This window comes from Narcine bancroftii, chromosome 10 (assembly GCF_036971445.1).
Source record: "Narcine bancroftii isolate sNarBan1 chromosome 10, sNarBan1.hap1, whole genome shotgun sequence".
Classification (NCBI taxonomy): domain Eukaryota; kingdom Metazoa; phylum Chordata; class Chondrichthyes; order Torpediniformes; family Narcinidae; genus Narcine; species Narcine bancroftii.
In genome coordinates, this window is record NC_091478.1 from 73,278,348 (window position 1) to 73,306,308 (window position 27,961).

General features: G+C 39.9%; 1 protein-coding gene across 1 annotated transcript; it reads left to right on the forward strand.

The window, feature by feature from the left end:
* Positions 1 to 4,474: 4,474 nt before the first annotated feature.
* Positions 4,475 to 27,073, forward strand: LOC138743838 (polycystin-1-like protein 2). The gene is made up of 9 exons (XM_069899440.1): positions 4,475 to 4,518; positions 4,817 to 4,923; positions 7,989 to 8,252; positions 16,540 to 16,704; positions 19,069 to 19,251; positions 20,060 to 20,170; positions 22,300 to 22,444; positions 23,941 to 24,167; positions 26,616 to 27,073. Exons 1-9 carry the CDS (start codon positions 4,475 to 4,477, stop codon positions 27,071 to 27,073), a joined length of 1,704 nt encoding a protein of 567 aa, XP_069755541.1.
* Positions 27,074 to 27,961: the final 888 nt, after the last annotated feature.

A 27,961-nucleotide genomic window follows, 5' to 3' on the forward strand; every position in this document is an offset into this window, starting at 1 on the left:
ACAACCCTTTAAGGCCCAGACAGTAGGCGTGGCTTAGCTCTCAGCCAATCGCTGTAAGCACAGTCTAGATACAGTAGCTATATACACTATGTACATTGGTGATAGATTTGTACTATCACAAGCTCTAAATTGTCCAAAATCACAGGAGAATGTGCCAACTGCCTGCAGGTAGCACCCGAGGTCAGGCCTCTCACATTGTGAGGCAGAAGCTCTCCCAACTGAGCCACAAAACCACCCATGAATATTGTACCAAGTAGTCACAGATGGGAGGAAGAAGCAGACGAAACAACCCTTCAGTACGGTGACCACAGCAGTGGACGAGCGAGGAGCTCAGAAGCCAAGGGACCCACACAAGGTTGATCAACTTGTGGTGTACTGGAGACTAGGCCCTTTCAAACTGTTGTGTAAAATGGGGTTAATCGGTCAATTTGCCCAGTTAGCGCCCCAGTTACATGCAGTTTGAAAGGGTCTGATCCAGTCAATCCTATCGGAATGCAACTGGGTCCATGACCTACCTCAGAGGTAGTCGGGGAACCCAGTTAAACTTACCTAGGTCGCACCCTCAGGCGATTTGAAAACTAAAATGGCCGACCCACTTATTCTGGTGACATCAGCACTTGCATGCATGTGTCACCGGGCAGCCAGCATCTAAACATGCTGCTGTACTTCCGGTGAGCACGTGACACGTTATTGCAGGAGTGGGATCGCCATTTTGGCGATTTAATAGGTAAATTCCCCCTGCAATTTAAAAAGTGCTTCCAACGCCTTTGGCCCAGTAATCAGCACCCAGGTGCTGCAGGTGCTGCAGTTTAAAAGAGGTGACTGGCTCATGGGAACCTGGTATCAAAGCCAGGATTCGAGAGGGTTCTGAGGGCAAGAAGGACTTCCGAAGGGCCTTGGTCGCTGAAGGCTCCCTGATCAGAAAACTGCCATGTTGCCATCTGCCTTTACCATCTAGGTTTAACAATCACTCTTAGACCATCGATCTTTGAATTGAGTCAACGAAGAACAATTACGAATTGAATTTTGCTGTAAGAGGTTATTTTAATGTCATTCACTTAAGAGAAAACATCATTTTTGTTTTGATATCTTCTTGTTCAGGTAAACTAATAATGTGACAACATAATTTCATCTGATATAATTTAATCAGAGATAGTAGATGTGGATCATCCACTCTTGAAGTCCGCATTGAATTAACATCATGTTATGATGGGTGTTGGTCTCTCATTCTAAGTTTGGAAGAAAAATTAACAGAAAATAATAGATTATTTTCTTGAGAAAGCATTTAGTCCAAATGAATGATCCTCATTAGGAAACTCATGTACATTAAGTCCATGTGACAGACCATGGGAATAGGATTTCTCCTTGTGTTTTGTAATTATTGTGTAATCCAGAGAGTAATGTGTAGTTCTCAGAAATGGATAAATCAGAATATAAACAGCAATTATTCAACCATTCTGATCCATCGCGGTCACCTAACAATAAGGTCATTTGTGTAGCTGGTTAGCTCTGCTGAGAGCTGAATGGTCTATCTGTGTTTCCAGACAAATGAAAGACTATAGCCTGAATAGTAAATCAACAGCAGTGGGACCTATTGTCAGCTGATAGGAAAGGGAACCCATTAAAATTTGAATGTCATTAATTATTAACAAAAAAAAAGAGTTTTTGTTTTCTCAAGGCAATTAATTTCCCATGTTCAAAAGGTTTGGCATGCCAAATTCATTTTCCGAATTCATGCAATTATTTCCACACGGCAGTCACTGACAGCTCATTGCTCTTCCTCCCATCTCTACCTCCCACTACATAAACCTCCTCAAAATAGGCTGCCATGGACATTTTCCACCGAAAATAGGTAATGGCTTATAGAGGGTAAACGCAATTTAGAATCTAGGCAGATCATAGAAAGTTTGGAGAAGACCAGTTTTGCAATGTCAAAAAGAGAAAATACAGCCAGACCAAGCAGCAATAGAAAATCTCAATGCAGGAATAAAAAAGAAATTACATTTTTTTTGCAGCAAAAAAAATTTGCTCTATTCAAAAACAATTTCCAGTTTTAAGAAGTCATACCACAGATCTTGAAATAATGCTCAATTTTTTAGAAGTCATTCTATTCTTCAAAATATATGAGATAGAGGTTTTTTTTTAAAATTCTTTAGGTAACGCATCTTTGGATACGTAGATCTTCTTGTGGCATTTCACCTAAAAGACACTCCACAATAATCTGGGCACAGCTAATACTGATTGGTAATTTAAAAAAATGCTATTTATGGGGCAGACGCACATTTAAAAGTAGTCAAATTCTTCCAACTCATCTCACATTTTAACAAAGGGATCTTTTATGTAATTAATCCAAACTGCATTTGAATTGAACTATCCCAAAGTACTTTGAAGGCAATTGATTAGTTTTAAATTTACCATATACTTAGGTCGACCCCCCCCCCCCCCCTTTCTTAGCCAGCATATAAGTTGACCCCTATTTTTCAGGCTGTCTGGGTCACCCAAGAACAACCCAAATATTTTTAAAGCACCCCAATTGCAAGTAACAAAACTGTAAAAGAGAACTTCAGTCTAGAGGGCAGCAGTGGCGATGGCCCATGGAGATGGAGCAGCGACATCGTGCTCCAGCGACAGCAGAAACCTCGGCCTACCAGGCAGGAGTGCTGATGGTGTCCTCAGTGTCCCAGATAGGAGTGGTTATGGGGGTGCTGGTGGTGGGAATGTGCTTCCAGCTGAATCGACATCAATCTGTTTTTTTTAGGTGAAATTAAGATCTCAAAAGTATACTCAGTGTATAAGTCAACCGCCTCCTGCCTTTTGAGAAATTTTTAGGGTTTTGTGACTCGACTTGTATGCTGAAATATATGGTAGATTTAAATTTAAAATGTTTACATTTAAATTTTTAAAAATTTAGACCAATCGTTTTCTACCTTTTGCTTTCCACTCACATACCACTTTAAATAATCCCTATGTCATCAATGCTCTGTGATTAGTAAGGGATTGCTTAAGGTGGTATGTGAGTATGCTCTGGACCCAATTGTTATTGAAATATTTTGCTCGAGAAAAATTGCCATTGGCCCATTTCCTTTGGAGTTATGAAACCATGCATATAACGAGTCAATTAGGTAACGATTAAAACAGTGGTTTTCAAACTTTTTCTTTCTACCCACATACCACCTTAAGCAATCCCTTACTAATCACAGAGCACCTATGGCATAGGGAATACTTAAAGTGGTATGTGAGTGGAAAGAAAAAGGTTGAGAACCACTGATTTAGACATAAAGCTCCGTTACAGGCCAATTCAGCCCTACAAGTCCGTGCCGCCCATTTTACACCCCATTAACCTACACCCTGGTACTCCTTTGAAGATTGTGGGGGAAACTGAAGCCCTGGGAGAAATCTCATGCAGACAGGGGAAGAACAAAAAAAAACTCCTTACAGACAGTGCGGGATTTGAACCAAGGTCTTGTCCTGATCGCTGGTGCGGTAAAGGCGTTGCATGAACTGCTATGTTAACAGAAGAATGAGAGCATTAAGAGATCAGATGGGCCAAAAATGATATACATGAGTACAAGTTGCGCTAAAATTCTTAACTTACTGCAGGCACACAAGAATGTAAGATACACCCATTACAGCAGTTAGTATAAATTAAATTTGCCACATATGCCAAGAAAAAGAAATAAAAAATGTTAAAGAATAGATAAATTAATTATAATCAGTTGTATTTAGTGCATTTCACAAATGCAGACAGATCTTTTGGTGGTCCAAAAGATATTGGAATTTCAGACCGGATATTGAAGGGAGATTGCAACTGTTGGAGATGCAGATTGAGGAGATGATTTTTGAAGATGTTACAACAGACAATACGATTTACTCAAAGATCTTAAAGCTTTCTGTAGACTTCAGACGAAGTTGCATGACCCACATCAAGGCATTAGGACCGAAGACTAGAACAGATCACAAGTCAACCTTGCGAGTTAAGGAGAATGATGCCTCCCTTCCAGACAGTCTGAACATCTTCTATGCACAGTTTGATGAAAAAAACAGGATGATGCTGAAAAAAACCTCTTGTTGTCTCCCTGATGAACGGGCTCCCTGCATAGCTGCGGCTGAGGTGAGGAGAACCCATTCCAAGGTGAATCCACATAAGGCAGACACCTGGTTGGGTACTGAATGACTGTGAATTACAGATACCTTACTACAGGAGTTTATCATTCTTGTAGGGCTCAAGGCAGCCACCATCAACCTGCTACCCAAGAGGGCAAGAATAACAGGCCTCAATGACTATCGCCCTGTGGCACTGTGGCATAGGTGAATTCACCTATTGGAATTTGGTTGACACATGCGTGAGCGTTAAGGGTGAAAATTCAATATCATTGGGGCACTTAATGGTCGCACATGTGCCAACCGAACTCCTATATGAGAACTCACCACGCAGGTGCCAACCGAAGACTCACACGTGCAGAGAGGAGTCAAGATGGCTGTGCCCAGCCTACGGATCCCGGGACGCCAACTATCAAGGTAATCATGGACCAGAATGTGGAAAGATTCACCAAGGCTGATCGTCAAATTCAGGAAGCTTTAGGTTGTTAGCGTCAAATCTATGATGAAAGAAAGATTTGATTAAAATGTTTGCTTTAAGACTTTGGTACTCCAAATGTGCGGGCAAAATTCAGACTTGCGTCACTTCGAGATACAACAGATCCTTCGATCCCAATTGCAGTCATTAGTTGGGGAGTACCTGTAGATCAGGGGTGGCCAAACCACAGCTCGCAAGCCACATGCTGTTTGGCATATAATGTGTGTTTCGTGGAAATAGGTTGGATGATACAGGAATCGTACGAGCTGCTCGCAATGCAGTTTTAGTTGGCATGGCTGGTGATCGCGTGATTGTGGCGTGTGTGGCTGTGTTGTGGGTAGCAGAGTGTTAGTATGATACTGGCTGCTGTAGAGTTTGGTTGCATTCCACATGTTGGTGCTTATTGTTTTTTTTCATTTTAATTTTGCTACAAATGTCTGTGAAAATATTGTGAAGGAAGATGGAGTCATCAAATTGCAAGAAGTGAACGTATAATGCAACATCCTTACAAATGAACACATGACAGACATAACTGACAACAAATTAACTGGATTTTCAACAACTTACTGCCAGAATCAGTCAGGATTTTGAAAATATTTGATGATTGAAATTACAGTACTACAAATTAGCATTATAAAAACAACATACATGAATAAATATTATGTACATGTATTTCTTAAATGTTTGTATAATTTTTTGTATCAAAATATGCTTGTAAGAATAAAAATGTGTCTGTAACATTTTTTCATGTGCTGTGTCTCTAAATCAGAAGTTTATCGTATGTGGCTCTTCCATTAAGCAAGTTTGGCCACCCTTGGTCTATATGAATACTTGTCCTGCATGTGTATTGTTTGCCTGTATGTGTGTTATGTCTGGTTGTGTGTCGTGTTTTGCACCGAGCACTGGAGAACGCTGTTTCATCAGGTTGTACTTGTTCAATCAGATGGCAATAAACTTGACTTGAAATAGAGTGAATAATCACCGTCTGCTTCCCAGGATAGGGAAGTCTAAACCTAGAGAGCATTGATTCAAGGAGAGAGTGGAATGATTTAAAGGGGATCTGAGGGCAGTTTCTTCTCTCAGAGGGTGGCCTGCCACTGGAGGATGGGTACAATTATGATATATAAAGGATATTTAGGCAGATACATGAAGAACGAAGGATTAGATGGGCCAAATATAGGCAAATGGATCCACCTCAGGTAGACAATTTGGTTGTCGAGGACAATTGCGACCGAAAGGTCCATTTCCATGCTCTGAGACTCAGAAGTAAAATAGATTCAGACTGAGTTTGGTGGGTTTTAGTCATTTCCCGCAGTAAATCACACATTGGAAATGTATCTTCATTTTGTTTTTTGTTACACAACAGAACTAAATGAATAAATTTTATTTCTTTGGCTTGGCTTCGCAGACGAAGGTTTATGGAGGGGTAATGTCCACATCAGCTGCAGGCTCGTTTGAGGCGATATCAGCCTACTGACGGTGGTCAATGTGGCAGGCACCAAGAGATTTCTTTAGGCAGTCCTTGTACCTTTTCTTTGGTGGACCTCTGTCTCAGTGGCCAGTGGAGAGCTCGTCATATAACACGATCTTGGGAAGGCGATGGTCCTCCATTCTGGAGACGTGACCTACCCAGCGCAGTTGGATCTTCAGCAGCGTTGATTCGATGCTGTCGGCCTCTGCCATCTCGAGTACTTCGATGTTGGTGATGAAGTCGCTCCAATGAATGTTGAGAATGGAGCGAAGACAACGCTGGTGGGAGCGTTCTAGGAGTCGTAGGTGATGCCGGTAGAGGACCCATATTTGGAGCCGAACAGGAGTGTGGGTATGACAACGGCTCTGTATACGCTAATCTTTGTGAGGTTTTTCAGTTGGTTGTTTTTCCAGACTCTTTTGTGTAGTCTTCCAAAGGCGCTATTTGCCTTGGCGAGTCTGTTGTCGATCCTTGCATCCGATGAAATGGTGCAGCCGAGATAGGTAAACTGGTTGACCGTTTTGAGTTTTGTGTGCCCGATGGAGATGTGGGGGGGCTGGTAGTCATGGTGGGGAGCTGGCTGATGGAGGACCTCAGTTTTCTTCAGGCTGACTTCCAGGCCAAACATTTTGGCAGTTTCCGCAAAACAGGACGTCAAGCGCTGAAGAGCTGGCTCTGAATGGGCAACTAAAGCGGCATCGTCTACAAAGAGTAGTTCACAGACAAGTTGCTCTTGTGTCTTGGTGTGAGCTTGCAGGCGCCTCAGATTGAAGAGACTGCCATCCGTGCAGTACCGGATGTAAACAGCGTCTTCATTGTTGGGGTCTTTCATGGCTTGTTTCAGCATCATGCTGAAGAAGATTGAAAAGAGGGTTGGTGTGAGAACGCAGCCTTGCTTCATGCCATTGTTAATGGAGAAGGGTTTTATATAGAATGATGAATTAGCCCCTGATTTTAACAGAAGTTACACTGAGAAGACACTAATATGTTTTTCATTACTTAAAGTAAAACCAACCTTTTTACATTAATATCAGTTAGATATTTTGGAAAGTCTTAGACTTACTGATTGATCTGTTGTAGTCCAACAAAAAGAATATTTCCTAATGAGACCAGCTTCATATAGTCTCCAAAGTCTCTCTTATGGAACACTGAATCCTCATCCTGGAGATGTTGATTGCAGAGTTACAAACTAATTGGTTGTGAATGTAGGAATGCAAATTGGGTCAGATTTATTTCCATATAAGACATGGATTTTCCAGCAAATATTGGGGGATGAAAGCAGATTACCCATGATCTATGCAACAGAATGACAAATGGAACTTTCACCCCTGAATCGATTACTCAGTTCTATGATGGTGAAAGATAGAGCTGGTCAGTTATCCATACAGGATAGCAACAGGAGAACACTAGGAGAGTTATATCATGGACAATAGAGACAAAACATAATGGTGCTTCTTCGTTGAAACAGTCAACATTGTGACAGAATGATGGCACTCACTTACATTCAGGTTGTATCTGATCCTTCAGCTGTGCCATTATAATGAAAGCTTCCCTTTTTAATTTAAACAGTCTCTCTTTGCTGTTTAATTAAGGCCAATTATCTCAACCCTGCACAATCCCAGTAATGAAAAAAGGACATCTGTTTGTGTTATCTCTGACATGCAGTGGGCAGGGGGGGTAATACTTAACCTTAGTTGGTTGCCAGATGATTTCATGCAATGGTTTTTCATGGGTATTAAAACTTTGCTTGTTGTCCAAGGCTGTAATACATCAATAAGCTGTAATTTATTGTTGCCATCCCAATTTGTACTGGAGCTTGGTGGGGCTTAGTTTCAGTTTGGAGTGCAGTTATACAGGGAGCTCTGCTCCCTCCCAAGCTCTTTTAAGACACTCAAACTTCAGGTTGGTCAGGGATGAGACTTCTCCCTTTTTTCATCCTAGCCTTTACAAACCTTCACGTTGATGCAAGTCCTTGCTTAGAATCACAGTTGGTCTTCCAAAGAAGCTGCTATGAAATCATTCGGCTGTCACGCGATTTTCAGGGCGCAGAGAAATGGTGCGAGCGAGGCGGGGGACACCTTGCCTTCATTCTGGATCAGGAAACACAGGAGTTCTTCCAGGACCAGCTGGAGGTGGAAAAGGGCTGGTGGATTGGACTGGCTCCATGGAAACAGAACTTAACCCAGGATGAAATAACCTCAGAAGGTAAGAGTTCATGAGAACAAAAAAATGTGGGAAAGTGTGGGATTGGGATCATTGTTCCCTTTTCTCTGCATTCCTCACTAAATTCAGCCTGTCAATCCGTTAACCTACACAAAGTGAGCCTTTAACAAAGAGATAAAAATGATTGAATGTAAGAGTTAATTCCATCAGGGACTGTTTCAATTTATGAATTACAACGTCATTGAAAATTTTCAAGGCATCTATGAAGTTTTGTTTTCTGAAACAGTTCATTGCTGGTCTTTCCCTTTTAATATTTGAAGAGTTTTTCCCTGAGCTTTCCTGCATTCTTCTATTGATCAATGCCACAGAAAAATGATATCACTGCTGGTGATGTCAACTTTCAACCTCATCTCCTTTGAACTGAATTGTGTGTTGCTTCTTATTCTAAGGTGTACAGAGATATGGTGAAAGACGCTTCTTATTCTAATGTGTACCGAGATGCGGTGAAAGACACTTCTTATTCTAATGTGTACTGAGATATGGTGAAAGACGCTTCTTATTCTAATATATACCGAGGTACGGTGAAAGACATTGTTTGCGAGCTATCCAGGCAAGTCGTCATATTTAAATACAACAGGTCACGCAAAATAAAAGTGCTGCAGTGTGTTCCAGAGAAAATTGCAGATAAAATAATGCAGGAAGGGTTCAGTCCCGAAATGTCTTTACCTCCTCTGGATGCTGCGAGACCTGCTGAATTCTTTACTACAATCACAGTGTCTTTTGTGTTTCACCTCAGTTCTCAATGAGATGCGGGAGATAATCTTTTGTGTATCGAAGGTCAATTCAAGAGTCTGAATACAGTGGGGATGAAGCTGTCCTTGAATCTGGTGTTACATGCACCTTCTGCCCCAATGAGCAGATGGTGAAGAGAGCATGACCAAAGCAAGATGGGCTCTTTAATACAATGGCTATTTTTCTAAGGTAGCAGGAATTGCAGAAGGGGGTCAGTGGAAGGGGTGGGGGTGGGGTTTGTGCGATGCCTTGAGCTGCATTCACAACTCTGCAATTTCCTGCAGGTCAGGATTGAAGGAGTTAAAATTTAAGGACTCTTACATTTGCACTTTATTTATTACTTTCTCTCTGTATTGCGCAGTCATTTTGTGTACATTCCTTTCTTGTTTACTTGTATATATCTTCTTGAGCACAGTTTTATGAACGACCAATAAGCAGGAAAAAATATCTCAGCGTTTTATGTGATATTATGTATAGACAATAAATCTGAACTTTGAACTTTATTGCCTTAAACCACAATTTGTGAAATGTTTGATCGTGAGATAAAATAAAAACACGTTAAAACAGTTTGACTTGTTCCAAGACTTATGGGAAAGTTTAAATATTAATTGGGATGGGTTAACCTTTCTACAGCTGAACTCATTGTTCACTGAAAGAACTCAAATCAGTCAATAATCTCAACATGTGTAGCGGCAGCTACTCTGCTCCTAAAGAACTCACACAACCAGACGGTTGAGCTCAGTGAGCAGACTAGTTTATTGCAGGCTGCTGGCTGGACTTATACTCCCAGGCCGTACCTGGGTGAGAACCGCACTGGAGGGCACTGATGCCACCCGGGCGTCACGTGGACCCCGGCACGGGGCTTCTGAGTCACGTGGACCCCGGCACGGGGCTTCTGAGTCCCGTGCTGGGAGGAAGGGAAAAACCCCCGACAGCGCCAGTTTGGCTGGCTGCCCCGTCGCGTGGCTTACAAGCGGGGCCGGTTTGCCTGCCTAGTGGTGACCCACCACACATGATTCTTTTCAACGATGTAAACTTCAAAATTCCAAGGGTAGACAGCAAGGATAACTCTGAGTGTTGGAAGTAGTTTATGACTGAAGTATTCAGATTTATAGCACTGAAGTCCATTTGGCCAAAATAAAAGATATTTAGTTTAACACTTTCAGGCCTGCCATTAATCTATTGATTTGCAATTAATAATCTGAATGAAGTTAATGAATTTGGACTATGGTTGTCTGAAATCCACTTTCTGGATTTATTATTTTCACCACATTGCCTGAACTATTTTTGCAGTAAAAGGACGACCTACTATGTCATCTCACTCCCAATGAATGGTACACTTCTTTTCCTCACTCAAATTGGCTAATTGGTTCTTCATTTGTCTCTGCATCCATGATTATTTAACTGATATCACATTGTCCAAATTCAAGCAGCCTCACTGGGGAAGAGTTGGGTTTTAGCACAGGTGTGATTTGGTTCATCAATATGAATGTGGGTGTCCAAGTGCTGGGAAATATGAAGCCATTTCATATGTAACGAAATGGAGCTGTGGTGAAAAGGAATTACCATTTACAATCATAATTTACAATGTGCTGCATTTAATTATTTTTTTACATAAGAAGATAAGAAATAAGAGCAGGAGTGGACCATCTTGATCAGTTTTCAGGCTATAAATTAAACTTGCAGAAGAATGAAAAATTTGTTTTGAACTTTTTCTGCACCTTAGATTCTTCTGTCTCTTTTAAAAATCAATTTAACTATCGAGGTATCACTATAAAAAATTAATAATTTGTTTAAGGAAAATTTCCTTACCTTTAATGGGTCATATTAAGAAGTCCCTATCTCAAGAGTCTCCTCTTTCGATGACTTTGGATGTGCTAATATTATCAAAATGAATATTTTCCCTAAATCCATATACATCTTTCTTTTGTTCTTAAATCTTTTTTTCTTTTGATTCATTGGATTTTCTCATTTCTTCTTTTTGTTTGGAAAGACAAATGCCCCTGCCTCAAAAAAAATTCCTTCAAAATATGAAAATAAATGGAGGTTTGGCATTACCCAATTTTAGATTTTATGACTGGGCAGTGACTATTAGATATATTACTATTTAGATTCATCATAATGAATGCTAAGGTGCTTCAAAATGGATTGACCTAGAGATTAAATCTACTAAAATGTATTGTCTCCTTCCGATACTTGGAGCACCCTTGCCTTTAATGGTCATTTGATAATCAGGGACATTTTGGGAATTTGATTTCAATTTAGAAAACATTTTCATTACTATAGGTTTTTATTGATTAGCCCTATTCTACATAACTCTTTTTTTAATCTTTGGTCTAAGATATTGTTATACTCAGTGGCAATCTTTTCTAGATCTACATGTTGACCAAAATTTTGCCTCTTTCGAACAATTATCTGTTAAATTTAAAATGCCTAAATGTCACTTTTTTTTGTTATTGACAGATTAGGAGCTTCTTAAATTCTTTAACGTTGAAGCTTCCCCAGGACTTACGATGTTAACCTTATATGGGAAGTATATAATTTTAAACCTAATCATAAAGGATTGCTTTCTGCCCTTTATGAATTACTTTTAAAATCTTGGAATAGTTCCCTGGGTGGTATTAAGAAGTTATAGGAACAAGACATTCAACAAACATTTGCTGAAACTACATGGATTCCATTTTGAAATGTGTTCACTCATCTTCTCTTTGTGCTACGCAATCATTAATTCAATTTAAAGTAGTCCATCGAGCCCACTTTTCCAAGGTTTAGTTATCTAGATTTCATCCTCGAATTTCCTCTAAATGTGATAAATGCATAACTGAGGAAGGTACATTTTATCATATGTTTTGGCTACGTCCCTCTCTCTTTAATTTCTGGCAAGGGGTATTTCGTACCTTGTTGTTAGTTCTTAATATTTAACTGGACTCCTAGCCCTTTCATTGCTATTTTTGGACTGAGTGGGCTAATGGATTTAATAGTGACCTTTTCACAATCCCATGTCGTGGCTTTGCTTCTCTCATTGCTGGAAAGGCCATCTACTGCAATAGATCTTAAATTTCTTTTTCTTTGGGGTCCTTTTTTTAATTACTTTCAAAACTTGTAGACTAATTATCTTTGATCTATTTTTTCATGACCCCATATCAGTAGTGGACTCCTTAACTTGGCCAACACCCCTCATGATTTAGGAATACATGATTTTTTTTCTCTCTTTTACTTTTTTCCATTTAATAACATGCACCTTGTTCATTGTTATTTGATACTTATAACTTGATATTAATTTACTTTATTATTATTACCATATATGCCTATGTATTTTGCATAGGTTAAAACCAATAAAAAAGATTGAAAAAGAAAGGAGTAGACCATCTGTCCTGTCGAGTCTGCTCCACCATTTAATAAGATCAGCTTCACCAATCTGCCTTTTCGCACATAACCGTTAATTCTCCTCCAATGCAAAAATGTATCTTAAATATGTTTAACGAGGCAGCCTGTGCTGCATCCTTGGGCAGAGAATTCCCCAGGTTCACTGCTCTCTGGGAAAAGCAGTTCCTCCTTTTTTTTTTAAACTTTATTTAAAATTTTATGACATGAATAAAATAAAAATTACATTTAAAGAAATAATAAAAAATAAGATAATAAAAATTAGAATACTACATCATTAAACTACACAAATTAACCCACTCAATAATTATAACACAACATTAATCATCTAATTTAAAATTAATCCAACCCTCCCCCCAAAATAAAGAGTAAAGAATTAATTAACAATGTTGTAAATAAAATAGAAAAAACCCCACTTACAAAAAAAGGATAAAACTTAACAACAAAAAAATTACTAACAACAAAAAAATATCAATTCTAAAATAATACCCTTAAACATATATTTAAATCAAACATAATACATGCATTTAACAAATGAAATCCACTTTAAAACTAAGTTCAAATATTAAAATCATATATCAACAACATATCTGTTATACAAAAAAATCATAATTAATAATACATAAATACAGAATTTCCATTAATACCAAGTTTCCTTTATAATTCATCGAGAGAACAAAAACATCCCTTAGAAAAACAATCAGATAAACTTTTTATTCCCTTCCCCTCCCCTTATATAAAAAAGAAAGAAAAGAAAGTTCAAACTCTTATAAAATTCTCCATATTCTTCATTTATAACATCTTCAAAATTCTCTATCGAAATTAACTTAATTTTATTAAACTCTTCTCCCTCAATGTATTTGTACTTGATTTTCTTCTTTTTCTTCTTATCACCTTTCCCCTCATCTTCCTCTTCATCTAATTCAACATCCTCAATTTTTGACTTATTATCTTCTGACATCATCCTCTTAAAAAAGAGAGAAAAAAGAGAAAACCCCCCTAAAAAAAAGAGAAAAAAAAGGAGAGAAAAAGCCTCCTAATTCCCTCTCAATTACAATCAGAAAACAAAGAGTTAAAAAAAATTATTTATTTAAAAAAAATAATTTAAAAAAAACCTTCACTTCTTAACCCAAAAATTAAAAAGAAAAAAAAACATGTCGGAGGTCACGACTACCTCCTCCTGTTTAAACCGCCCAAAGCGGTAACTCCCCCAAAATATTTGGTGTGAGATAACTCACAGGTAGCTGATGACTTCTGGAAACTAGTGCCCACCCAGTTCCCTCTCCCAACTCCAATTTCATTAAACTATCATCATTATTTAAACTATTTAAACTCTTCTCAAAAAAAAGATAAAAGATTTATTTTTTTAAATCAACGTTACCACTTCGGTCACCATTGCTTCCATTTCTTTTAAAAATCTGGATCCCACCTTACATCTCTACTCTCTTTGGAGACCTTGAAGGAGTACATCGTTCCTGAAACTGCATGATTGGGAGAGACTGCGCAAAGTCCATAACCTCTTTAGGATTGTCAAAGAACTTTGGCTGATTTCCATCCTGAAAAATCTTCAGTACCGCAGGATACCTGAATGTTGCCTTATGCCTTTTTTCCACAACCGTTCTTTCACAGAATTAAATTCGCGTCATTGAAACATAATTTCTTGACTCAAATCTTGATAGAAGAAAACAGGATTATTCTGAACCATCAAAGGAGATCTATTTTGCTGGGCATTTCTAATAACCGTACGTAAAATTATCTCTCTGTCACAATAGTTTAAACAGCGGATCAGAACAGGTCTTGAATTCTGTCCTGAAAAAGATTTTCTTCTTAAAACTCTATGAGCACGTTCCAGTATTAAACCTTCAGGAAATTTATCCTGTCCTAACACTCATGGAATCCATTGAGTAAAAAATTTTATTGGATCTGGTTCTTCTATGCCTTCTGGCAAACCAACAATTTTCACGTTGTTCCGTCTAGATTGATTCTCCAAATAATCAACCTTTTTTGCTAAATTTTTATTTTGGATCTGCAATGTTTCAATTATTCTATTTTCATCTTGCAGTTGATCCTGTACATCGACTAAACCTTGATCACACATTTCAAATCTTTCAATGGTTTCAAGCTTAAAAGCTCCATTAATGGCTTCCACCATCGCATTAATCTTGGAAATAAACAGGTTCACAAAATTAGCTAAGTGACTCAATACAGAATATATCTTATCTTCAAGATCCTTAACAGACATTTCAACAGAAGTAGATTCAGGCATAATGGGGTTTTGCTGTTCCTTAGAGACCACGGGATCTTCTGTCTCTTCCCTTAATTTAGTATCTTTTCTAGCAGTTTGACTTCGTATAAAAATCCCTCTCAAATTCCCCCCAGCAATGCCAGGAGACTGAAGATCAGGGTTATCTTTAAGCCAAATCTCTTTAATCATCTTGACTGAATCAATGTCTGGAAAAACCGTTGTAATTGAAGATGCATTTTGCAGCGCCATCACTACAGCAGTCGAATGACAGCTCTTTAACTCTCCAGCTGGTGGCGCCCCAGCTGATTCAACTGTCAAAGTCTCAGTAACAGCACTCACAGTGGCCGTTGTGTGAAATACTGGCACCCGGCCAGCCCTTTGTTCTGAAAGCTGCTGAATGCGACCTTCAGAGAGCCTTACCAGTATAAAACGGAATTTCAATGCCGAATTCTGTACGTCTTCTTCTGGATCCATTCTACGCTGAGTCCTGGCTTCTTGTAAACAAGTAGGCTCAGACAATTTTGGAAAATGTAGTTTTTTAACAGTCTGTTGATGTTTTCTTTTACCTTTTTTTTTTGCATATAAACTATTAGGCACTAATCCAGCACCTCTTATTATTTATAAACTTTTAAAAGAACTTTAACGGGCACTTAAAGACAAAACAATAAATCAGAGGCAGGAGAGGTCTGGAAGGCACGTCTGTTCCCTATGCCATCTTGCCACGCCCCCCAAAAGCAGTTCCTCCTCATCTCTGCCCTAAATCTACTCTTCCAAATCTCGAGGCAAAACCTCCAAGTTATGGTCACACCTACCAATGGAAACAACTTAACTGCCTCTACCGTTTCATGATTTTGTTTTGATAAGATCCTCTATCATTCTTCTGAATTCCAGCGAATATTGTCCCAGATGATTTAATCTCTCCTCAAAGATAATTTTTTTAGATCAAATATACCCAGCTGGGAATATCTCTTAATCAGAGATGGCATTTTGACATCTGTAAAAGTTTTACATTGAAGATTCTAAGCAAGAAGGCTGTGGAGATTCTATCACTGGATATCCTTGAATCAAAGATTAATACATTTTTAATCTATAGAGAGAATCTAGCAATATGGATTGAGTACAGGAAAATATTAACCATTATCTTATGGTATAGAGGGGTGATTAGCTGAACCTTGCTGCCACATTGTTTTTTAACTTTCGTAGTGTAACTAATAATTTGCCCACGCAAATACGCTTTCGAAGCATCCCACAATACAAAATTACTATTTACTGAATTAATACTCTCAGCCAAGAATAAAGCAATCTGTTCCTTAACAAAAATAATAAACTCTGGTTTCCTCAGCAGCATTGTATTAAACCTCCATCTATAAGACAATTGCACCAGTTCTGGACTTGCACAGGAGAAAAACAATATCGAGTGATCCGATATAACCCGACTTTTATATTAATCCTGTAGTACTCTACCCTGCAAATGTGCCGATACCAAAAAAAAATCTATTCTAGAAAATGAATCATGTCGAGATGAATGAAAAGAAAAGTCTTTCTCTGTAGCATTTACTCTCCTCCAAATATCCACCAGATTCAAATCTTTCATCAGAGCTCCTATTTGTATTGCCGTCTTTGATTTCCTTATACTTTTTGGAGGATCTAAAACACAGTTTAAAATCTCCCCCAATCAAAATATTTTCATTGGCCTGATTTAACAGTAGAAAAGCCTCCAAAATCTGTAAATACTATTTTTAACCGCTTTTACAGGTTTTAAAATCAGGTATTTATAAGTCTACCTGGGGAAAGGTGGAACTGCACGTCTTCCCTCTATGCCATCTTGCCATGTCTCCTGATTAGCTGAACCTGATTTCTTTCTTTTAAATTTGCATTTAAAAATATCTCTTTATGACTTTGCTCCAGGAACCCTGGCCTGGCTGGATGGTACAAATGTGATGTATGATCACTGGGCTCCCGAACACCAGCCTTCTCCATCAGCAGCGTGTGCTTACGTTCTCAAAAGCTCTAGTTACCACTGGATGAGCACTGACAACTGCAGCCAGGAGCTTCACTTCATTTGTGAATATGGTAAGTAATGTTACTTTCCATTTCCTTCAGTGATTCCGGCATGGCACATCCTAGTTATTTGGTGCATTCACTGAGGTGCTCAATAGAGGCAAAATGATCTCTTCCCATACATAACAGCCAGCTTCCCCTCTCTTCCCATTCTATTGCTGTTTCTACAGATCATATATTTTCAAGTTGTTCATCCATTTCCATCTATTTTTTCCTCTACCATCTGTCTTTTCTTTTGAAAAGTGCACTTTTTCTACCAGCATTTCCTTACTGCTCCCAAATACAATCTTCTATTTATTCCATTATTTCATTTGTGACCCAGGATGATACAGTAATATGGCCTGTTTTACAAACATGTCAATAACTAGGTCTCCTGTTTGACATGGGGAAGCAGGAGGGGAATGTGCTCAACCTCTTAAACCAAGGGAGTGGGTCAAGAGTATTGGTGAATATCCTGCGCATGTTCGCGGAGGTTGGATCTGTTGAGAACAAAAATTAAAATCTGTGCAAATGGCCAACAGAAATCATCACCTGAAGACTTGGATCCAGGGATCTAAAAAAAAATACATCAGTATAATAGTGTATTTGGCCAACATCTCTGAGGTTTCTTTGTCAAGATTGCAGAAAAGTAGATGGAGGTCCAGATGGCATATGAAGTTGGGATTCTTCAAACTGGCAAGTCTTTGCCAAAAATGAAATTCAACCACTTTAAGGCAGATTAAAAATACTATTGGGGCTATTTGGAGATGGGTTGGGGCAATTTCCGGAACATATTTAAATATAGTGTCATGGGCCCTGGATAATTTTACTTTAGGACCAGGGACAGGACTGAACCTATGGGGGAAAAGAAAGGATCGTGCACTGCTGTGAAGCACTGATATAGCACTGGGAAAAACTGACCGCTGCATGTGAAGTGTTGAAACAATGTGCTGAGTCTTTGAATGGGTTGGTCAGTTGGTTGGAGGGCAGTCAGTCAGACTGTCTGTGCTCACCTATTAGTTTCAGTGGGAGAAAGAGGACTGAGGTACTTTGTCTGTGGGGGCTAGTGCTGTCGTCCTGACAGCAGTTTGCGCCACTCTGATACCCAGAGTGTGCCTGTGTCTGTGTGGTGCCCTGTTAGCCAGAATCAGACACACACAAAGATAAAGACTTTACAACAGGCTTTAATCCACAAAGACTTCCACAGAGCCAGGCTGGCTGTGGCTGCAGCAACTCTGAGTGAGACCTCGGGATGCCGGTGCAGGCTTATATCCCGGAGGGTGATTGACATCCGACTGGGTGGGGCTTGATCCATTCAGGCCGACTGATTGACAGCCGGCCAGGTGTTGTCCTGTCCCCTTACACTCCTGCAGGTACAGAGGTTGCCCCCTGCAGTAGGCCGGTGGTGGACCACCACAGTCTGACCTGGGCTTCCCCAGTCTCCTTCCCAAAGGAGGACTTCGAAAGACAGGAATCACTTGATGACCCAAGACAGGGTGTTTATAGGGTAAGACCTGTGTGGCAGAAGGTCACTTGTTAACCCTAAAGTGGGTCTTGGAGGCATGAATCTTGTGTAGTGACTAGGAGGTCACTGGGTGAAGATTCCCGTATGAAGAAATCAAAGGTGATCATTGCCACATTCGAAACTCAGGAAAGTTGTAAGTCTACAGTGATCACAGCCATCTGTCTCTACCACCAACTAAAAGATCAACGTGCAACCAAGCCTGGAGACCAGACTCTGTGTATTGTACCTTTTATGACCGACATACTTGACATGACTGACTTGAGGTTTTGTTTTGGGAGTTATATTTTGGGGCATTTTGAGCTTGGACTGTAATGGTCTGGGTTTTTTTTCCCCACATGCACCTTATAAAAATCCGTTGTGAATGTAGAATTGCCATAAAGGCTTATGTTGGGGAGTTAAGTTTTTTGAGGTAATTCTATTACATTAATTTGTTAATACATTTTGTCTTAAACTTAACCCTTCTGTTTAAATTGCTGCTGGTGAGGCGTAACAATAGAAATATAGAAAACAGAAGGCCATTCAGCACATGGTTCTTGCCCCATCATTCACTGCATGGGTGATCATATGACTTCAGTACCCTATTCCTGATTTCTCTCCATATTCCTGATCCTGAAAGCCAATCTCCTAAATATATCTAATGAACTGGCCTCAACAACTTTCTGTGGTAGGGAGTTCCATCAATTCACAACTCGCTGAGTGAGAAAATTTCTCCTCATTCTCAGTTCTAAGTGATAAATATCTTGAAATAGAAGGAAAAAACATTGTTGTATTATGAGGAGACCGGCTGGAGATCTCTGTTAACATTGTGACGATCCAATTTTTCTAAAAGATAAACTACCCATTTACCTTTAGTACCATTGTGTTTGTATCAGAGTCCAGCCGAGCCTTCGCCTGTGATCACTTCAATGCCACCCTGCAGTGCGAGTCTGGGACAGTGATTCAAGTCAATAGTAGTTTTTACGGCCGCAAGTCTGCCACTTACTGTGCCCTGGAGGCTGTAACCCCATCCATCTCTCAAGAATGCAGCTGGACTGATACAAGAGATAAAGTGAAAGGTAACATTTTTGTAACATCTATTTAAAGACGAAGAGAACTGTTCAGAACTCCAATATGGAGTCAGAGGCAGAAGCATGATGGGTAATTTCTCATGGAGTGAAAGCTTCTGACGTCTGCACGCTACATAAAGTGCCAATAAAGTACCCTGGGAAGATGATCAGGAGTAACCTGTTCTTCCCTTCACACTCTGCAAGGCATCATTTTCTTTTGTTGTTTCGGGACTTCTCTTCTGGATGAACCATAGAACATTACAGCACCGAAACAGGTCCCCTTCAGCCCTTCTAGTCAGTGGCAAGCTATTTTTTTCTGCCTAGTCCCACTGATCTTCCCCCGGATCATACCCCTTCCTCTCCCATCCATTTACCTGTTCAAATTTTTCTTGAATGTCAAAATTAAGTCTGCATTCACCACTTCAGCCGGTACTTTGTTCCACATTCCTACCACTCTCTGCATGAAGAAGTTCCCCCAATGTTCCCTTTAACCTTTTCTTCTTTCACCCTTAACCCATTTCCTCTGGTTTTTATCTTTCCTAACTTCAGAGGAAAAAACCTGTGTGCATTTACTCTATCTATGGCCCTCATGGAGACCAAAATTAACAACCCAAAGTATGAGCTGAAGCCTCTACTTAATGAAAAACACTGAGTGGTTTATCTTGCTCTGGTTAATTTTGCAACCCATCCAAGGCACATGAAATTAGTGGTACAGATTTGTTGATGAGGGTATGTTCATATTGAGAAGTTGCATGATTGCATGCTTATTTAACAGCATATATGCCCCAGATGTCATCAGATATAACCTATGTTTAAGGTCAGTGCCATGGACTACAGGCTTGCCAAATTAGAGCCGACAAGACTTCCTTTGGTGACCTTTGTCCAGGCCTGGGCAATTACCTCGTTGTAGACTACCATTGCAAAGAAGGTAAGAAATATTGCTGAGAAATGCTAAACGACATTATTCTCACAAATATTAATGGAGTTAAATCACACTGCCTGAAATAAAGCCTTGAATGTTTGCATTCAACTTCTCTACCCGATATCTAAGTGGAGATATTGTGACCCATGGGAAAAAGAATGTCAGGGTTGAATCTGATGTTATGTATACACTCTGACAATAAATCTGAACTTTGAAACTTGGCAAAGGATCAAAACCTCCTGCAACCAGCAATCAACCTGTGGATGTGGACATGGAAGAAGCTGAACACGTCATCAAAGCTCTTGGTCAGATTTCCTAAAATAAAGCCTTAAGTCTCTGTTCCCAATGTATAAACCATATTTATATACTTGTGATAATACAGATTCTATCACCAATGTGTATATGTACATATGTACAGATGGTAGTGTAGGATGACTGTGATTGGCTGAGAGTGTAGCCACACCTACTGGCAGGTCTTAAAGGATTGCTCCTAGCCAGACCAGGTCATTCTGGACTGGTCGACCTACTTGTGATGTGCTCCAGTCTTTTAGTTAATAAATTTGTAAAGCTCGTTGAAAGAACAAAAGCCTTGGTTTGGATCAGCATGTCTTTGGTTCTTTCCACGCGCATTACAATACTAAAGTGTTGGAGAAACTCAGCAGGTCCCACAACGTCCATAGGAGGCAAAGATCTATAACCAACGTTTCAGGCCAGAGCCCTTTGTCAACCCCACACTGCCTGCTTCTCCCTTCTCCCCAAGATCCACAAGGCAAATTGTCCCAGCAGACCCATCATCTGCCCCTCCAAACTGGTATCTACTTACCTCTACTCCATTTTGTTTCCCCTGGTGCAGTCCCTCCCTACCTACATCCACGTACCCTCCATCACTTCAACAGCTTCCAGTTCCCTGAACTCGACTGCCTCATTTTCACCATGGATGTGAGCATCCAATCACTACACCTCCATCCCACATACTGAAGGCCTCAAGGCCCTTTGTTCCTTCCTTGACAACAGACCCAAGTTAGGGACTCTCCACCACCACCCTCCTCTGGCTGGTAGAACTTGTCCTCACCCTCAATAACTTCTTTAGGCCATTTTGATAAGAAATTGCAGAAAAATTAACCAGGATAACATGAGTGGCTTTCACGGGTGACCTGGAGCTTTATCTATTAGGTAATTTCATGTAAATAAGTGACAAATTGACCAAATATCAAATCTCATTTATAAAAATAGCGCTGGCCATAGCGAAAAAATGTATCGTGATCACTTGGAAGTCCGACTCCCCTCTACGTATAGCACGATGGACTGCGGAAATGTACAGCTGTATAACTATTAGGAAAAAAATCACATATAACTTAAAGAATAAATATGACACTTTTGTAAAGGTTTGTTAACCACATAGGGGCCCAGATGCAGTAATAAAAAGAAACAAAAAAGGATATAAAAGTAGCTATTATATATAAAAATGTAGTTTCCCCAACTCTAATCTATATACTTAAAATATATTTAAGCTCATGGTGAACGGATCTGTATGTATGGAAGGGGAGGGACTGTTTGGTTTTTGTTTGTAGTGTTTGTGAGAAAGTTTAATATATCGTAAAAAAACAAAAATAAAATATTCAAAAAATAGCTTCTTTGAATCATCGCACTTTCTACAAGTCAAAGGGGTAGCCATGGATAACCTCACGGGTCTCAACGATGCCTGTCTTTTGGCTGACCACGTGCGACAAGCCGACATGGGCAAAGATCCCCAACTCTTCCTTTGCTCCATGACTACCTTGTTGTTGCCTCATGCATCAACTTAGAAAAAGACTCCTCTGGACAATGCTCGACCTGCTACGTTCCTCCAACACTTTTGTGTATTAACTAAAATCACAGCAGCTGCAGACTTTCTTGTTTCACATGCACGAACAATAGCCAACTTAGCCTTATGCAATGCTGTAAAAATCTGGTACTTGATTGATTTCCATCTGTATCGGAATCATTAGCTGAAAATGTATCAAAATCATTCAGGTGAATTCGCTACAGCATCCTCCTTTAAGAAATAATACTGCAGGATTGCTTTCTTCTGCCATCCACCATAGTGAGGTGGGTCCGAAGATAAAACTTATCATTTTGGTTGATATTTTAATTAGGTCTCCATTTGCTACTTGGTGATGTGTACAGAGTCCAAGAAAATATCACTATTTCGCAAAAGTGGTTGCTGCATCCATATTCTGGGAATCTAACCTGCACCCTCAACACTGGTGATGGCTTCGTAATTGAACCCTATAATCCACTGCAGTGAGTATTGCTTGAAAATGTAATTGGCTGAAATAATGGAAATATAAATCAGAGTTATTGTTTTCATTTTAACAATTTCAAGGGTGACACAGTTGGCACAGCGGTTAATGCAATTCCTTTATCGCACCAGCGATCGGGACCAGGTTTGAATCTCACGCTGTCTGTAAGGATTTTGTACGTTCTCCTCGAGTTTTCCCTGGGGGCTCCAGTTTCCACCCACGGTTCGAAACGTGCTGGGGTGAAGGTTAATTGCGTGTAAACTGGTTGCCACTTGTGGGCTGAAATGGCCAATGTATGTCTACATTAAAATTAAATCAAATTAAAATTAAAGGTCTGGCAACTTTTCAGAAATCGTCTCTCTGTAGCTAAATTGTAAACTTAGGATTCAGGTCATCAGCAGGTGAGTGGTCAGTGCAACACTGTTATGGTGCCAGCTACTCAAGTTTGAATCCAGAACTGCCTGCAAGGGTTTCCTCCTGATGCTCTGGTTTGCACACACCCTTCAAAGTAGGTCAATTGGGAGCACAGAATCGGCTTCTACAATGCTGTAAATAAAATTTAGATCCAAAGGATTAATCGACTGTTAGTTCTCTTAATTTCCTCAGGATTTTCTTTTTCATGATATTGATTTCAGGCATACCATGTATAACATGGTTTTGAAAAGAGCTGGCTTTGATATAATGTGGTTTGAACTTTCTGACCTGCAGTTTTAAATTTTTATTAAAGTTTTATTGTTGTTGCTATTTAAACCACCTCATTATACTGTACTGTGCAAGACTCTAGTTTAAAATATTTGAAATATAGGTGCTGAGCTGTGGAATAGAGAGAGTTAAGTGACTGTGTTGAAAATTATTGCTGTCGCCATTGTAATTGGGCTCCCTGAGCTCTCCCACAACACGCTGCCCTGCACTGATGGGAACCTATGGCTTTTTCTGTCTCTGTTCTGATATGGCAGACCAGCGAGTTTCCAAACCACCGAACAATGCCAGTTTGTATGGAAAGGAACCCCTGGAGGTTGCTGTGGAATAGAGAGAGTTAAGTGGCTGTGTTGAAAGTTATTGCTGTCCCCACTGTGATCGGGCTCTCTGTACTAACCCGCAGCAGTACCGACCTAACTTTGATGAAATTCTCATATGGCCGATTTGACACAAAGCTACATAAGACAAATAATTTCTTAAATTAACAATGTTCACTTATTGCCAATAAAGATCAGTTTTATGTATCCCCTTTATAGGATTGGAATTTATTACAGTAAAGTACATTGTAATGAACTTGCTTGGAACATATTAACTGTGTTATACAGGGTATGCCTTTATTTTGTCTATATCTGCAATGGCCGCCACTATCTTTGCTACATGTATTGCATCAACTGAACTAAAATCAGAAATAAATTGTTTGTTTAATGACAATGCCTTTGTTTCCAATTACACAACACATTCCCTTTCATTGATATGCTGTGATTCTTAACTTCCTCTTTTTTCTTTTTTTTACAGGTCCGCTGGTAATATGACTTACCAGTATCAGATTCCAGGAGTCTTCACTATCAGTGTTGAATGTACAACGAGTGAGTGGCATGTGACAGCCCAGAAAATGGTCTCAATCCAACAGCCAATCAGTGGTTTTGGAATCAAGTGCTACAGTGCCAATCAATCGGAAGATATTAATGACTGCACAGTTCAATATGGAAATCCATTGTGGATTCAGCTTATAGTAGAAGAAGGTAAAGTTTATTTTTGCATGTAATTTTATACTTTGATGCAAATAACACTTCTTCAGGGTGATGATGAAGGCATTATGCAGCACATTGTGGTAGGTTGGTGATTACGTGACTGAATCCATCCACCCAGCGTAATTCAAGGCTCAAGATTCCATTATTGTCATGTAATGGTACAGAACAGGTAATATTGCACAAAATTGTTTTCTGCCTGTCGTAATGCAAAGAATTGCAATTAGTGTGGCCTGGGACCCCTTACACAAAGAGAGAAAGAGGAGCAAAAGAGAGTCAGTTTAGAGTCACTGAGTGTCCGTGGATTCGCCTCCAGTGCTCCCGCAGCCTTGGCAGCCGCACAGACTCCCATTTGATTCATTGGCAATCTGAGCTTCAGATCCGAACTGATCATGTCAAAGCACCCCTTCCCTTCTGAAGTTATTAGGCAAGCACAGATAATTTCACTACCATTAGTAGAGCCTTCAGCACCTGAGGTTCTTCAGGAGCCCTTCTTGTCCTCAGCACCCTCTTGAATCCTGGCTCTGATACCTGATTCCCATGAACCAGTCTTCAGCAGCCCGAGCCCGTGAGGGACCCTGACCGCAAGTTGGCCACAGCCTGTGTAGGTCTCGCAGCTTCTGCATGTGATGAAGTCAGATGGCAGTGTGTGGAGTTTGCACATTCTTTCTGTAACTGTACAGGTTTTCTATGAATGACCTCGCTCCACCCCTCATCATAAAGACCTGCAGGTTGGTCGGTTAATCAGCTATTGAAAATTGCCTTTAGTTTGTTGGTAAGTGATAGAGTTAGAGCAGTGATTTTCAAAATGCTCCCCTAAACTCACATTCCACCTTGAGTAATCCCTATGCCACTGGTACTCTGTGATTAGTAAGGGATTGCTTAAGGTGGGATGTGAGAGGAAAGAAAAGGTTTGAAAACCACTGTTTTAATCGTTACCTAATTGACTCGTTATGTGCACAGTTTCGTAACTCCAAAGGAAACGGGCCAATGACAATTTTTCTCAAGCAAAATATTTCAGTAACAATTGGGTCTAGAGCAGTGATTCTCAACCTTCCCTTCCACTCACATCCCATCTTAAGCAATCCCTTACTAATCACAGGGCACCTGTGGCATAGAGATTGGTTAAGGTGGGATGTGAGAGGAAAGAAAAGGTTTGAAAACCACTGTTTTAATCGTTACCTAATTGACTCGTTATGTGCACAGTTTCATAACTCCAAAGGAAACGGGCCAATGACAATTTTTCTCAAGCAAAATATTTCAGTAACAATTGGGTCTAGAGCAGTGATTCTCAACCTTCCCTTCCACTCACATCCCATCTTAAGCAATCCCTTACTAATCACAGGGCACCTGTGGCATAGGGATTGCTTAAGGTGGGATGTGAGAGGAAAGAAAAGGTTTGAAAACCACTGTTTTAATCGTTACCTAATTGACTCGTTATGTGCACAGTTTCATAACTCCAAAGGAAACGGGCCAATGACAATTTTTCTCAAGCAAAATATTTCAGTAACAATTGGGTCTAGAGCAGTGATTCTCAACCTTCCCTTCCACTCACATCCCATCTTAAGCAATCCCTTACTAATCACAGGGCACCTGTGGCATAGGGATTGCTTAAGGTGGGATGTGAGAGGAAAGAAAAGGTTTGAAAACCACTGTTTTAATCGTTACCTAATTGACTCGTTATGTGCACAGTTTCGTAACTCCAAAGGAAACGGGCCAATGACAATTTTTCTCAAGCAAAATATTTCAGTAACAATTGGGTCTAGAGCAGTGATTCTCAACCTTCCCTTCCACTCACATCCCATCTTAAGCAATCCCTTACTAATCACAGGGCACCTGTGGCATAGGGATTGCTTAAGGTGGGATGTGAGAGGAAAGAAAAGGTTTGAAAACCACTGTTTTAATCGTTACCTAATTGACTCGTTATGTGCACAGTTTCGTAACTCCAAAGGAAACGGGCCAATGACAATTTTCCTCAAGCAAAATATTTCAGTAACAATTGGGTCTAGAGCAGTGATTCTCAACCTTCCCTTCCACTAACATCCCATCTTAAGCAATCCCTTACTAATCACAGGGCACCTGTGGCATAGGGATTGCTTAAGGTGGGATGTGAGTTTTGGAGAGCAGTTTAAAAACTACCAAGTTAGAGGGAAACTGATACAAATATGAGGAGAACAGGTTATAGCAGAGGTTTTCAAACTTATTCTTTCCACTCTCCTACCATCTTAAGTAATCCCTTATTTATCACAGAGCACTTATGGCATAGGGATTGCTTAAGTGAGTGGAAAGAAAAAGTTTGAAAACCACTGGGTTATAGGGACAATGAGTTGGGCTGACATTAACTCTTTCTATGTGGTTATGAAATAAAAAACATGTTTAATGCTGTTAAATGTGTCTGATTAAATAAGCTAAGAGTAATCAGTCAGTCTTCTACTTCCACAGGTACAAATATAACCTATGTTATGGTAACTGGAGTGGTCACCCTTCGCACCTTCACTGTGAACCAAGGAATTATTCCTCAGAATGTCACGATGGATAGTGTCATCCAACAACTGATAGGTCCAGGCACACATCGGATAACCATCCTAGCAAAGAATAATGTGACCGCTCGAGAGGTTTCTCATAATTTTACAGTTCATTTTGTGGAACCAATCAAGGGTTTGGAGGCTAGAGTGAACTCAGACATTTTGGAGCTGGGCAGTGATCTGACAATTAACATTTCTGTATCCCATGGAGCGCCCATCGAGCTACAATTTGAATTTATTGGACCTAATGAAACCTTTTCTGAAGCCATTGAGAATCCTGACGGCAACTTGGGAGCCTACAGCCTTTCGATGAATTCTGAAGGTAGCTCATTTTTCCTTGAGCTGAATAATTTAATGGAATTAAGCATTTACTGAATGATTAACCAGATCTTTCTGAAATTATGATTTAAATTAAGCTTAGCATCCTTGAATTCTGTAGGATAAAATCAGGCTTTTCAACTTGTCCCATGATGAACAAGTTGCCTCTGTGAGCAAGTCCCATTTATTTGTAAAAACACGGTGCTGGACAAACTCAGCAGATCAAACAGTGTATGTTATATAGCAAGGATAAAGATACATAACAAATGTTTCAGGCTTGAGCCCTTCATCAAGGTATGAGCAGAATATAGTCAAACATCGACTTCTCTGATCCCTGCCAGCCAACTCCTCACGAGAGTCAAACGCACACGCCTCCCCCTATCAATTCCTCCTGGCCATATATATTCAATTATGGTGATCTGTACTCCTCATCCTGCTATTTCTTTTGTTCAGGCACTGCTTGCTTTTTTCCATACCTTGAAGAAAGGTTCAGCCCGAAATGCTGTACGGACCCTGCAAGACGTGTTGGGTTCCTCCAGCATCTCCATGTTTTTAACTACAATCGTAGCATCTGCAGACTTTCATGTTGCACTCCAAGCACCAATTACACCTGCACGCTGAGATTTCTGCCAGACATCCAGAGCATTCCCCTTGACGCAGGACTATCAATTTCATATTTCATTAACAGAAAGATTTTGATTGACTAATTCTTCCTTTACACTCCTGAGCAAAACACTTGTCTCTTTTCAAGTGAAACCCGGAAATCGTGAGAGAAATTGACCTCGGTTATACTGACGTTTCCTATGGGTTCTCTCCATGTGCAGGTACGTTTCTGGTTCGGGGGAAAGCTGTCAACGCTTTTTCTAGCATCAGTTTTAATGTTGGAAACATCACCATTGTGGCAAATATTTCAGCTCTGACACCAAGTGAGATCAATGATAGAAG

Bases quoted from the DNA above. Each gene is read 5' to 3' on its own strand.
- LOC138743838 (XM_069899440.1), top strand. From the start codon at position 4,475: ATGGCTGTGCCCAGCCTACGGATCCCGGGACGCCAACTATCAAG. The intron at 20,171-22,299 runs GTAAGAAATATT...TATTTTAATTAG, and splicing joins AGACTACCATTGCAAAGAAG to GTCTCCATTTGCTACTTGGT. The intron at 24,168-26,615 runs GTAAAGTTTATT...CTACTTCCACAG, and splicing joins TCAGCTTATAGTAGAAGAAG to GTACAAATATAACCTATGTT.